Genomic DNA, 12017 nt, shown 5'->3' on the forward strand with positions numbered 1-12017 from the left:
AGAGATTGCAGAGCCTCAGGAGTTAAGTAAAAGGTTTAATCTGTGCCGTGGCCACTCGTGCAGCTGCAGAGGTTCAACGGGAGGCAAGCGAGGGCTTTGATAGCTCATAACATCTGTCCCAGGGCTCCACAAGGGAAGGGAGATCCTGCTTTGGAGTCTCATTTAGCATCCCTACTCAAAGGACATGCTTACGTCCTCATGAGAAGAAGGCAAATGGGGGGAAGGCATTCCAGGGTGGTGCCTGCACTCTGATTTCTGCCCTAGGATCCCATTGCTACAGATCCATTGCCTTGAGCGGATCACCTGATTCTCTTTGGAGCAGAGTTTTTCTCTCTTGGGTTGGTTCTGCGTTCTCTGAATACAACTTGACTCCAACAAAGGAGGAGATCTGTAGCTCAGGATTGAGAATTGGGTTCTCTTGCAAATGTTTCATGACCCAACTAGGAAACGTCATCAGGGGGGGAGAGGGGTTTGCTGTATCCCTGTGCCTTGATTGTCCTGTCGTTGGTCTTCAGGGTTCTTGGCTTGACTGTTTACTGTTGGCTTTCTCTGGCAGTTCCTTGTTGTTTATTTCTTGATGGTTGGTCTGATGTTAATCCTGGAGTTAATCTGTGCTCATCTGGATGCTGATTGCTAATGGGGAGGGGTTTGGGGGTCTTTTGGTTCCCTTTTGGACCTGTTGATTGTCTCCTTTGCATAGAATGGGAGCTGAAGTCCACATGTCTAGCTTCCCAAGACTGGGAAAACTTGACTTACTCTAGCGCTGGTTTTGCATGCTCATCCCTCGTGCAATTTACTTCTTCTGGCATTTCTGTCAAAAGACTAGCTATCCTGTTGCGTCTCCTCCAAACAGATCAGCACTCATGGAGTTCCTTCTCCTACGTTGCTTGTCCCAGGCCAATTGTGGTGAATTGTCCCCTTAATCCCTCCCCTTTTGTCTATAAGGAGAAAAAAGGCCCAAGGCTGCAATTCCATGAAGTTGAGTCTTTGGAAGGATCTCTTGCAGGCTTGGAATCCGATGTCAGAGTTCCAAATAACATCCAAAGTGAATCAGAGTCCAAGGCAAAGCATTCCTCAAAGTTCCAATTGATGAAGAGAGACATGTTGGCACATCTGGGGAAACCCGAATCTGAAAGCTTCCTGGTTTTCCCCACCCAGTTGAAAGTTCAGGATCCTGCCCCCCACACCTACCAGTCCATCCCATGGTCCAATCTCCCCCTGCCACACTGGCAGCTTCCACCCATCCAGTTCCGGCCAGGTGCAGAGACAAAGGATGACCTTAGCTTTCTCAAGAAGAATGTTATTATGGCTACACATCACCCAGCTCCATATAATCCCCTCTCCCATTTTCCCACAATAGAAAATAGACAGTAGAAAGTGTGGCAGGCCTGAAGTCCAAAAGGAAAGATGGCTTGCAGGCGTGACACCCGACCCAACACACCATACAATCATCTATGCTTGTTCTCAATGCAAGCATGTCTGGCTGTTGTCAAAGATGAGGCTGCCATCCTATGTGCAGAAAGGTTAGGATAGAGATGCCACCTTTCCTTGTAAAACAAAGCCACTTCCTTGCAAACCCCCCCACCTCCTCCAAAGCCCACAACGAGCCCTTCTCCACTTCTGTTTAATCCAGGATTGTCTTTCTTGTCATCCTGACAGCTACATGACATCTCACACTGAGCCCTTGTTTTTCCTCTCTCCCGTCGGGCATTGTCTGTTAGAATTCCCACACCCCTCCGTTCTTGGCCAATCTGGTTCCTTCAGCTTCTCCGCATGCTGCTTTGCGGATGATGAACACAGAGAGGGCATTTATGTGTGTCCGTCCCCCCCCCCCAAAAAAAAATAATTTCCCTTTCCTGCTCGGGGTCCCTGAGCAGGAGAAGATGGAACAGGCAGCCATCATTTTAGGAAATTAGCCAAGATATGTGGAGATTAGTCAGATTATGCTGGGAACATAACCATAAGTGTTCCACTCTCCATCACATCCAATGTCTGCACAAAAGAGGGATTTCTTTTTCTAAGACATTTCCCTATGGAGTTTTTTTTTCCATACATTATTTCATTATTACATTAATGGTATGGACCTTTTTGTACCGACACCACATTGCAAATTTAGTTGCAAAGGTGCCTCACATTTCAGCTGGGGCTCAACCAGGGCAGAGCAAAGTAGACAGGGGGAGGAGGTTTGCATGAAGTTGCAAAAAAAAAATGGTTCCCCCCCCCCCCCCGGGTGCTCTTTTTCTTCCATGAATTCACAAGGAAGCCGCTTTCTCTGTCTTTCCACACTCCTTGTCTTCTAGCGCAAGGGAAGAGATCTTGAAAGTCCTTGCGGGGGGGATCTGGTGAGCTTCCTCAATTAGTTCGAGTTGTTGTCAACAGTCCGGTTGAGTGGATTAGATCACTTTCAACACAACATTTACAAGAGTTGCTTGGAAACCAAGGACAAGATAGAGGCGGAATGCTCTTCCCAGCCGGTCTTCCTCTGTTGACTCCTTGTGGCTATTCGCGTCCCTTGCTGTAATTCATATTTCATGCATTCCGGCTGAAAAACTCTTCTATGAATAAATAAACTGGCCTGAAAGGCTGTGGGAAGGCGAGATTGGGTCTTGGGTTGAGAAAGGGAGTTTAAAACGTGTGTGTGTGTGTGTGTGTGTGTGTGTGTGTGTGTGTGTATCTCTATGTCTATATTTATCTCTATCCATATCTATCTATCTATCTATCTATCTATCTATCTATCTATCTATCTATCTATCTATCTATCTCTATCTACCTACCTACCTACCTATCATCTATCTATCTCTATCATCTATCATCTATCTATCTATCTATCTATCTATCTATCTATCTATCTATCTATCTATCTATCTATATCTATCTTCTCTATTATCTATCTATCTATCTATCTATCTATCTATCTATCTATCTATCTCTACCTACCTACCTACCTACCTACCTACCTACCTACCTACCTACCTATCCCTCTATCTATATAGATGAGATAGATAGATAGATGGATGGATGACTGGATGGAAGGATGGATGGATGGATGGATGGATGGATATGATAAACACTAAAACCTTCCTTCTGGATTGCTAATATTTGCAACTCACTAGATGTGTATTTTAGACAATTCTTCTCCTATCTTGATCCCAACTTGTTTGATACTGCAATTCTTACTTTTCCACATTTTGCATCCCGTCACCCTCTTTTCCACTGTGATAACAATCCCCCGTGGTGGTCACAGGCTCACAAAAATAACTCAGCTTGAAAATCATGATGGAGCAAGATGAAATTGCCATTGCCAAATATTGGGCTCTTCTTCATTTGCAACTAGAAGTTAGAGAACAATAGCTAACGGAAATATTTTGGCCTCCATTCTGACTGGAATTGCCTCGATTTAGCAATAGCAGTTAGCAATAGCAGTTAGACTTATATACCGCTTCATAGGGCTTTCAGCCCTCTCTAAGAAGTTTACAGAGTCAGCATATCGCCCCCACAGTCTGGGTCCTCATTTTACCCACCTCAGAAGGATGGAAGGCTGAGTCAACCCTGAGCCGGTGAGATTTGAACCGCTGAACTGCAGATAGCAGTCAGCTGAAGTGGCCTTGCAGTACAGCACTCTAACCACTGCGCCACCTTGGCTCTTTCTCTCTCTTGGCCAGCCGGATGAGCTAACCAATGCCCTGGAGATCAGCAACATTGTCTTCACAAGCATGTTCGCTCTGGAGATGCTCCTCAAGCTCTTGGCTTTCGGCATCTGGGGTTACATCAAGAACCCCTACAACATTTTTGACGGCATCATTGTTGTCATCAGGTAAGTTGGCTTCTAATGTTCCCTCTACTTAAAACTGGGGCAAGGCGGGGGGAGGGAGAGAGAGGGGGAGAGAGGATTGAAATTGCCTGCCAGCTGAATTTCCTTGCCTGCTTATCTTTTTCACCACTGCAGCAAATCTTGGGGAAGTAATATTCCACTTCTGGTGTTCCCTGGGGTCACCTCCCCGAATTGTCTTCGGGGAAGATGTGCTGACTTAGCTGTGTCTGCAGAGGAGCTGGGAGGGGAGGGGAGAGAATCCCCAGAGAACGTGGCCCTTCTGTCTCCCTCTTTTGACCACCGTCACATGCCCAAATCCCCAATGGAAAACACCTTTGCTGGGCCCGACTTCATCACCTGCCAATAGGCCAAAAAAAAGCAACGGTGGCCCCGGGCCATCTCTGCCGCCAGGGACCATTAGGAAGCTGACGGTTGCTCAGGCGCTGGACAGCCCAAGTTGCCTGAATCTCTTTCTCCACCCTGCAGTGTCTGGGAGATCATTGGCCAGGCCGACGGGGGTCTTTCGGTCCTGAGGACCTTCCGGCTCCTGCGGGTTCTCAAGCTGGTGCGGTTCATGCCGGCTCTCCGCCGGCAGTTGGTGGTTCTCATGAAGACCATGGACAACGTGGCCACCTTCTGCATGCTGCTCATGCTCTTCATCTTCATCTTCAGGTAGGAGGCATCACCGGGCCCGTCACCTGTCTCACTTACTTAGCCGGCTCTTGTGCTCCTCTCGGTGCTGCACCTGTTAGAGCGACAAGGATCCCATTTGCGGGAATAAAAATGGCCTCTCCATGCAGTGACAGGCTGGCATTCTGCAGATCGATGTCCCCTGGGCCGCCTCGTTCCTTCTGCACGCTGCCACCCGGGAGAAACACGAAGGACGCAAAATTGCCAAGCATGACACAACAGGGCCTCCCCCTTTGTTTGTGATAGTTGGCAAACAACAGAGAGACCCCTGGGTCGGAGGCCACGGACGGCTCCCCTCCAAGTAGAACAAGAGTCTTCCTGGGGGAAGGAGGGAGGGAAGCAAGGAGGGAAGGAAGGAGGGAAGGAAGGAGAGAAGGAGAGAAGAAAGGAGGGAAGGAAGGAGGGAAGGAAGGAGAGAAGAAAGGAGGGAAGGAAGGAGGGAAGGAAGGAGGAAAGGAAGGGGGAAAGGAAGGAGAGAAAGAGAAAAGAAAGGAGGGAAGGAGGGAAGGAGAAAAGAAAGGAGGGAAGGAAGGAGGGAAGGAGAGAAGAAACGGAAGGAAAGAGGGAGGGAGGGAAGAAGAAGTAGGACCGTTGTAAGATAAGATGGATCTATGGGATGGTAAGAAAGCAATTTTCAAGTATATTGTCAACTGTAGGGAAAAAAATTGTTATAAATACATATTATTAATAACAGGGATGAGATCATATAATTGTGAATGTATATATGAAATTGATAAAATAAAATAAATTATAAAAAAAGAGTCTTCCTGGGTTGTCGTGGACCCCATGAAAAGCTCAAGAAGAGGAACTGTGCTTCCCCCCCATCCCAGAAATGTACATCAAGTACAATATTCTTCAAAGGGGAGGCAGAGTTTTGCAATCTGTGAAACATTTATAGAGAAAGTCAAATAAGATTCGGGTAGATAAAGAGGTTGCATTTCTCCAATGTGGTGCTTTTGGGGTCTGGGGGAGGCCCAGCTCTCTCCTGCTGAGTCAGCAGGGTCTTCCATCGTGCTGTCAGGAAATTCTGGGGATTTTGTTCCTCCTGGGCCCTGGTGGGATCCAGGTTGGAGAAGACAACACGATTTCACTCATGTTTCCAGGTCAACAATCTGGAAAGGGAACAAAGACCTGAGTTGTGTCATTATTACAAATTTTTGATTAAGGTTTTACAAAGGAAAGGAGCAAAAGTGCAGAAAGAAAGAAGGAGAAGGAAAAATTAGAAAGAACAGGTTTCTAATTTCCTTTGCAGAAAAATACAGTGGAAAAACTATCTCTGATTACAAAAAAGCTCACTTTTTTCTATTATCCGACCTGAGTTATTTCAGTCCAAGATGAAACAGGAGCCAGAATCTTTTCAAATACCCTGCTCAAATCAGCTGTTTGCTTTTTCAATCATCTTCTCTTCCTTCCTTCCTTTTTCTTTCTCTCTCTCTCTCTCTCTCCCCCTCCCTCCATCTCTCTCTCTCTCTTTTTTTCCCCTTCCCCTTCTCCTTCACAGCATCCTAGGTATGCATCTTTTTGGGTGCAAATTTGGCTTAAGGACAGAGACGGGGGACACCATGCCAGACCGAAAGAACTTCGATTCCCTTCTGTGGGCAATTGTCACCGTGTTTCAGGTAAGGCCCTTCAGGTGCCTGTTTTGTAGGGGGCGGGGCCTGTGTGCAAAACATCCCCAACCTTTCCAGCTGATCCTTCAAGGGCTTCATGAAGCTTCCCTGTTTAAAGGCTGAATATTGAGCCTCCTCAAAGATATCAGCATGGGTTTTTTTTCCTCAATCATCGGACAGGCGATTGATCCAACCCCACTTGGAAATAATCCCAGAAAATTTAAGATGCGCCTTTTGCAGCCTTTTATCTCCAAACCTCCAATATATAGGTCAGCATTACAAACGACAAGCTGGCAGGGGAATTCTGGGAGTTGAAGTCCACCCGTCTTAAGGAAGGCGGGCAAGTTTTAAAAACACGGCTTTAGAAGATTAGAATCAGTTGAAAATTCTCTGGGGAGAAAGGAGAGGAATAGGAGAAAGGGAAAGGCAGAGGAAGAATGGGAGGGAATGTAAGAGTAGGAAAGAGGGGAGGAATGGGAAGAAGAGGGGAAGGGTAAAGGGGAGGAAGGGGAAGGAGAGAAGGGAAAGGAGAGGAGGAAGGAAGGAAGGAAGGAAGGAAGGAGAGAAGAAAGAGAAGAAAGGGGGGTAGGAAGGAGGGAGGGAAGGAGGGAGGGAAGCAAGGAGGGAAGGAAGGAGAGAAGGAGAGAAGAAAGGAGGGAAGGAAGGAGGGAATGTAGGAGAGAAGGAAGGGGGGAAGGAAGGAGGAAAGGAAGGAGAGAAGGAAGGAGGGAAGGAAGGAAGGAGGGAAGGAAGGAGAGAAGGAGAGAAGGGGGGAGGGAAGGGGGAAGGAGGGAGGGAAGGAAGGAGGGAAGGAAGGAGAGTAGGAGAGAAGAAACGAGGGAAGGAAAGAGGGAGGGAGGGAAGAAGAAGTAGGACCGTTGTAAGATAAGATGGATCTATGGGATGGTAAGAAAGCAATCTTCAAGTATATTGTCAACTGTAGGGAAAAAATTGTTATAAATACATATTATTAATAACAGTTATGAGATCATATAATTGTGAATGTATATATGAAATTGATAAAATAAAAAATTAAAAAAATAATAATAAAAAAAAGAAAATTCTCTGGAAGATAGGAAAGTGCTGAGTCTCTCTCTCTCCCCTTCAAGCCCCCCCCTCCCTCCCGGTCTAGATAAACAACCACCAAGGATTAAATAATTGACTGCTGGGAGAATCTGACAGCAGCTTCGTGTCATTTATGCTGCCACCCTGTCCGTCTAATAGAGCGGCTGGCATTGTTTTCCTAGCAAAGTCTCGCAGCTAACTAAATTAGGTGCAAAAAAGACCAAAGCTAAACTTGACGCTTCTTGTCAAGGTCAGTGGAGGCTGCATTATCAAGTCCGGAGGGGGGGGGGGGGGCTGCTGGGTGAAAGTGAGGCTCACTTCCGGCTCCATGATGAAAAGGAGCTTATCTGGTTAAGGTTAGATTTCAGATTCAGATTTCAGATTTAGTTTATTTGTATGCCGCCCTTCTCCGGGAGGGACTCAGGGCGGCGAACAACTCAAAAGGGGAGAGGGAACATAGAACGCAATACACATGATTAAAATAAACAAGAATCATACAGCCATACAGGTCGAGAGGGGAAGGGAACTCATCGACCCCAGGCCTGCCGGCACAGCCAGGTTTTGACGGCTTTCCGGAAGGCCTGGAGAGAGGTGAGGGTCCGAATCTCCATGGGGAGTTCGTTCCAAAGGGCCGGAGCTGCCACAGAGAAGGCCCTCCCCCGGGTGGTAGCCAGGTGGCATTGGCTGGTAGACGGGACTTGGAGGAGGCCGACCCTGTGTGATCTGACGGGTCTTTGGGAGGTAATTGGCATTAGGCGGTCTCTCAAGTACCCAGGTCCAATACCATGAAGGGCTTTATAAGTTACGACTAGCACCTTAGACTAATCTTGGGGGTGGGGGGAGAGGAAGGCTTATGCTTTCTAGAGCTCAGTTCCTGGATTATTCTCGATCGCCCTCCATACCTGCCAACAGGAGGAAGCGCGACCTTTAAGCAAGACTGATCTAATTAGCACCATTGTTAACAATAAGCAAACCCTTGCTATTTTGAATGCAGACAAAGAGCATTTTGCTCCCGCAAAAAGTTTCTTTATCTCCCGTCCTAATGCCAAGCCCTCATTTGCATTTATGATCAATGGCTCACCATTTCAGCAAACGTTGCGAGTCAGCAGGAAAAAGACATGCTGGAAAGAAGGAGAGAGAAAAAAATGGCAATCAGGTTTGGTCCCCGTTTGGTCAAGAGCAGGAGGGGAACAAGAGGAGGTTCATCTCGGCAACCGGCCCACAGATGAGCTTCCAATAAGTGGGGAAGAGTCTGGGAAGGGGAGGAACCTGTGGCCATTAGATCCTTGGTGTCTCACTTCAATCTCGGCTGGTGGAATGGCAAGAGATGTTCCTGGGAGGGCAGGAATCTGTCAGGAAAGCTTTGATGGGCCTTCATTCCTGGGAGGAAGCTGCTAACTAGAACGGGTCTGATCTTGTACATTTTCTGGGCATGCACAAAAAAAGAGACTCCACTCAACAATTATTCAAACACGGAGCTTTGTTGTTGCTTCATACCAGCAAACACTGTGGTGGGGCTATGCAGGAAGAAGATCCAGCCCCACGGAAATTGTGAATGTTGCGTCTTTTTTAAAGTGTTGTCTTTGTCTATTTATCCCCCTTCCCTTGTCTGTTGTGAGCCGCCCGGAGTCTTCCGGGAGTGGGCGGCATACAAGACAAATGAAATGAAATGAAATGAAAAAGATGCTATAGCAAAAGCATGGATGAAACCAGAAGAGAGAGAAGTGGGTTCAGATATTCTTCCTGTCCCAACTGCTTCTTTCAGATCCTGACCCAGGAAGACTGGAACGTGGTCCTCTACAATGGAATGGCCTCCACCTCCTCCTGGGCTGCTCTCTACTTCGTGGCTCTGATGACCTTTGGCAATTATGTCCTCTTTAACCTCTTGGTGGCCATCCTGGTAGAAGGTTTCCAAGCCGAGGTAAGGGAGCCACGAAGGGCTGGTTGGGGTTTTCTTATTGAGTGCCTCCACAGACCTTAATGGTGTCAAGGACACGTTGAGTTGCAACTCCTTCGCTATGAACGGTGTGATTGCATCATCATAACACCTTCTATTCTGGACATTCATTCCAGTGGCCCAGATGTAAATCCCAATTATCTTAACATATTCAGCAGGGATAAACAGGCCATGATTGAACTTTCTGGCCTGGGGGTTAGATGGTTGTTAGTTGGGCTTATCTCAGCAGTTGATTAAAGAAAGTTATTTTTCAAAATGGGCCTGCAAATAACTGGCTTCCCACCCTGGTGCCTTCTAAATAAGGTGACTACAAATGCAAAAATGTCTAGGGAGGATGAGATATTTCAAAATATTTTCATCAAAACTCAAGGACAGCTGTGGTATTCATTGTCAGTAATCCAGGAAGACCATTTTTCACTATAGGAAAGTAAAAGACCGATTAGATCTCACAGGTTGGGTCTCCTCCGGATTCCATCTGTCAGCCAATGTCGGCTGGCGACCCCCCGGGGGAGAGCCTTCTCTGTTGCAGCTCCGGCCCTCTGGAATGACCTCCCCGTGGAGATCCAGACCCTTACTACCCTCCCGGCCTTCCACAAAGCCACCAAGTCCTGGCTGCTCCAGCAGGCCGGGGGGCTTGTGAAACATCCAGCCCCACGGAAATTGTGAATGTTGTGTTTTTAAAGTGTTGTCTTTGTCTATTTATCCCCCTTCCCTTGTCTATTGTGAGCCGCCCAGAGTCCTTCGGGAGTGGGCGGCATACAAGACAAATAAACTAAACTAAACTAAAAGTCACAACATCAAGAAGACCACTTGGATATGAATGTCCAACTGGACTTCTGGAAGAACTCCATATGGACATGTCCTTCAGGAAGCTCTGTCCTGTTTGTCAGAGCTACTAAGCTTTCCCTCCTTCTGACATCTCCCCCAAGATAAATCCATAGCAGCGTTTGGGTTTTCAGCAAGAGTTATGTCCCCATTTCCATCTCAGAAACATAACCCATCCCCTCACATGTCGTCAAGGAACTTTTATGAAGTCATTAGTGTATGGAAATGAACGTGGAGCCTTACCTGCAGCCAGCCTGCTTGAGCGAAGAATGATGACTCAGAAAGGGGCTTTAATCACAGGCAGGAGAGGAGAATATTACTGTTTTCCCAGCTCAGTAAAAAACCAAGTGGCCATTTAGCATCTCCGAATGCCCAACTGCCTTTCTCAGCAGGATGAGAAATTGCTTTGCTCTTCAAGGAGCGTCAGAGGAATGAACAGGTGGAATTATGCCCTCCTCCTGAATTCCTCTCTCCACTTTCCTCCATGCATTACTGATAACCTCTGAGTAGTTTAAACTTAACTTCAACCACACAAAAAATGGGGGATGGTGAAACAAGGTGGCCATCGGATTGAAAAAACACGGAAGCAGAGCAGGAGATCAGTTTGAGAAGGAAGGGAGCAGAAAGTCCCACTTGGAGCACAGCTGGTGGTAGGAGAAGACTCGGTTGATCAGGAAGTCCATTCCTTCCTGTCCAGAACTCATATATGCCCACTTGCCTACGATGAATAAAATCTCCAAAAGTTGAACCTGCAGACGACAGATATGATTTTTTTATAGGATCAAAGTCAACAGAGGCTTAACGTTAGAGAGCGATCATGGGTTCCCCCAGCTTCTATTGTATATTTAGTCTTATTCTGTTCTTCCTCTAAGGGTGAAGACCTGAGTCGTCCTAATAATCCCCCTCCCCTCCTTAACCTGCTTTGATCCAGTTGCCCTCCCACTGGCAGTGATGGCCTTCACATCCTAAGCCCGCCTATCAGATTTTCCAAGAACATCTTCCTTTGGAATCCCTCCACGAGAAATGATTTTGCTGGGGCAAAATTCCTGAATCTTAACTCAGGCTGATTGGATTAAAAATGGCAGCAGCCGCAACGGAGGTGGCCAAAGGCTCCATTAAATTTAGTTCCCGCCACTGGCAAACCGACTGCAAGTGCGGTAACAAGATTATTCCTCCCTGCTCTTTTCCACCGAGAGCAGCTCCATCCATGGTGGCACTTGTGTCTTCATTTCATCCTCTGCTACCAGTCAGCCTTTGGCCAATTTGGCTGAGAATTCAGCCTCTGGTTGGCTCCCGCCTGGGGAGGCCGGCTGACAATTTTATTACTGTCTGAGCCTTTCCCAGATTGTTCTGAGTTATGGAGCTTTTGCTAGCTATTGATTTCCTGTTCTCTGGAATCGGCTTCTTCGCCTTCTTTAGCCACTCGAAATCTGCTCTTTTCATCATAACTAGGAAACATAAGTTAGAGAGCAACACTCATCCAAAGCTTCCTTTTTTACACAAAGAGGCCAGTTGGATACTCTTGGGAAACCCTTCGGCAGGGCAACTAAGGCAGTGGTCGTGCCATCGAATGTGATGTTTGGTTTAATAACAGAATAACAGAAGAGTTGGAAGAGACCTTGGAGGTCTTCTAGGCCAGGGGTTGGCAACCTTAAACACCCAAAGAGCCATTTGGACCCATTTCCCACAGAAAAGAAACACTGGGAGCCACAAAAACCTTCCCGTTGCTTGACTATTTCCACAGCGGCCACAAAAGTAGAACATGTAGTTGAATGAAGCCTTCTGTTTTCTTCTGAAACTTTTCATTATCTTGGAATAATCCATAGTTGGCTTTCCCGGGGGGTCGAAAAGCTAAATAAATTGTGTGCCGACAGGTAGCTGAGCCGAGGTGGCTCAGTGGTTAGGGTGCAGTACTGCAGGCCACTTCAGCTGACTGCTATCTGCAGTTTGGCAGTTCTGATCTCACCGGCTCAAGGTTGACTCAGCCTTCCATCCTTCCGAGGTGGATAAAATGAGATTGTGGGGGCGATATGCTGACTCTGTAAACCGCTTAGAGAGG

General features: G+C 47.1%; 1 protein-coding gene across 1 annotated transcript in view; it reads left to right on the top strand.

Annotated features, from left to right (window-relative positions):
* Positions 1 to 12017, top strand: part of CACNA1H (calcium voltage-gated channel subunit alpha1 H) — a 71842-nt gene that overhangs the window by 27139 nt on the left and 32686 nt on the right. The window contains exons 9-12 of the mRNA XM_032231304.1: positions 3663 to 3814; positions 4298 to 4483; positions 6003 to 6120; positions 8942 to 9097. Coding sequence (XP_032087195.1) covers positions 3663 to 3814; positions 4298 to 4483; positions 6003 to 6120; positions 8942 to 9097 — 612 coding nt within the window. The remainder of the gene's footprint in view (positions 1 to 3662; positions 3815 to 4297; positions 4484 to 6002; positions 6121 to 8941; positions 9098 to 12017) is intronic.

This window comes from Thamnophis elegans, chromosome 14 (genome assembly GCF_009769535.1).
Source record: "Thamnophis elegans isolate rThaEle1 chromosome 14, rThaEle1.pri, whole genome shotgun sequence".
In the NCBI taxonomy this organism is placed as follows: Eukaryota; Metazoa; Chordata; class Lepidosauria; order Squamata; family Colubridae; genus Thamnophis; species Thamnophis elegans.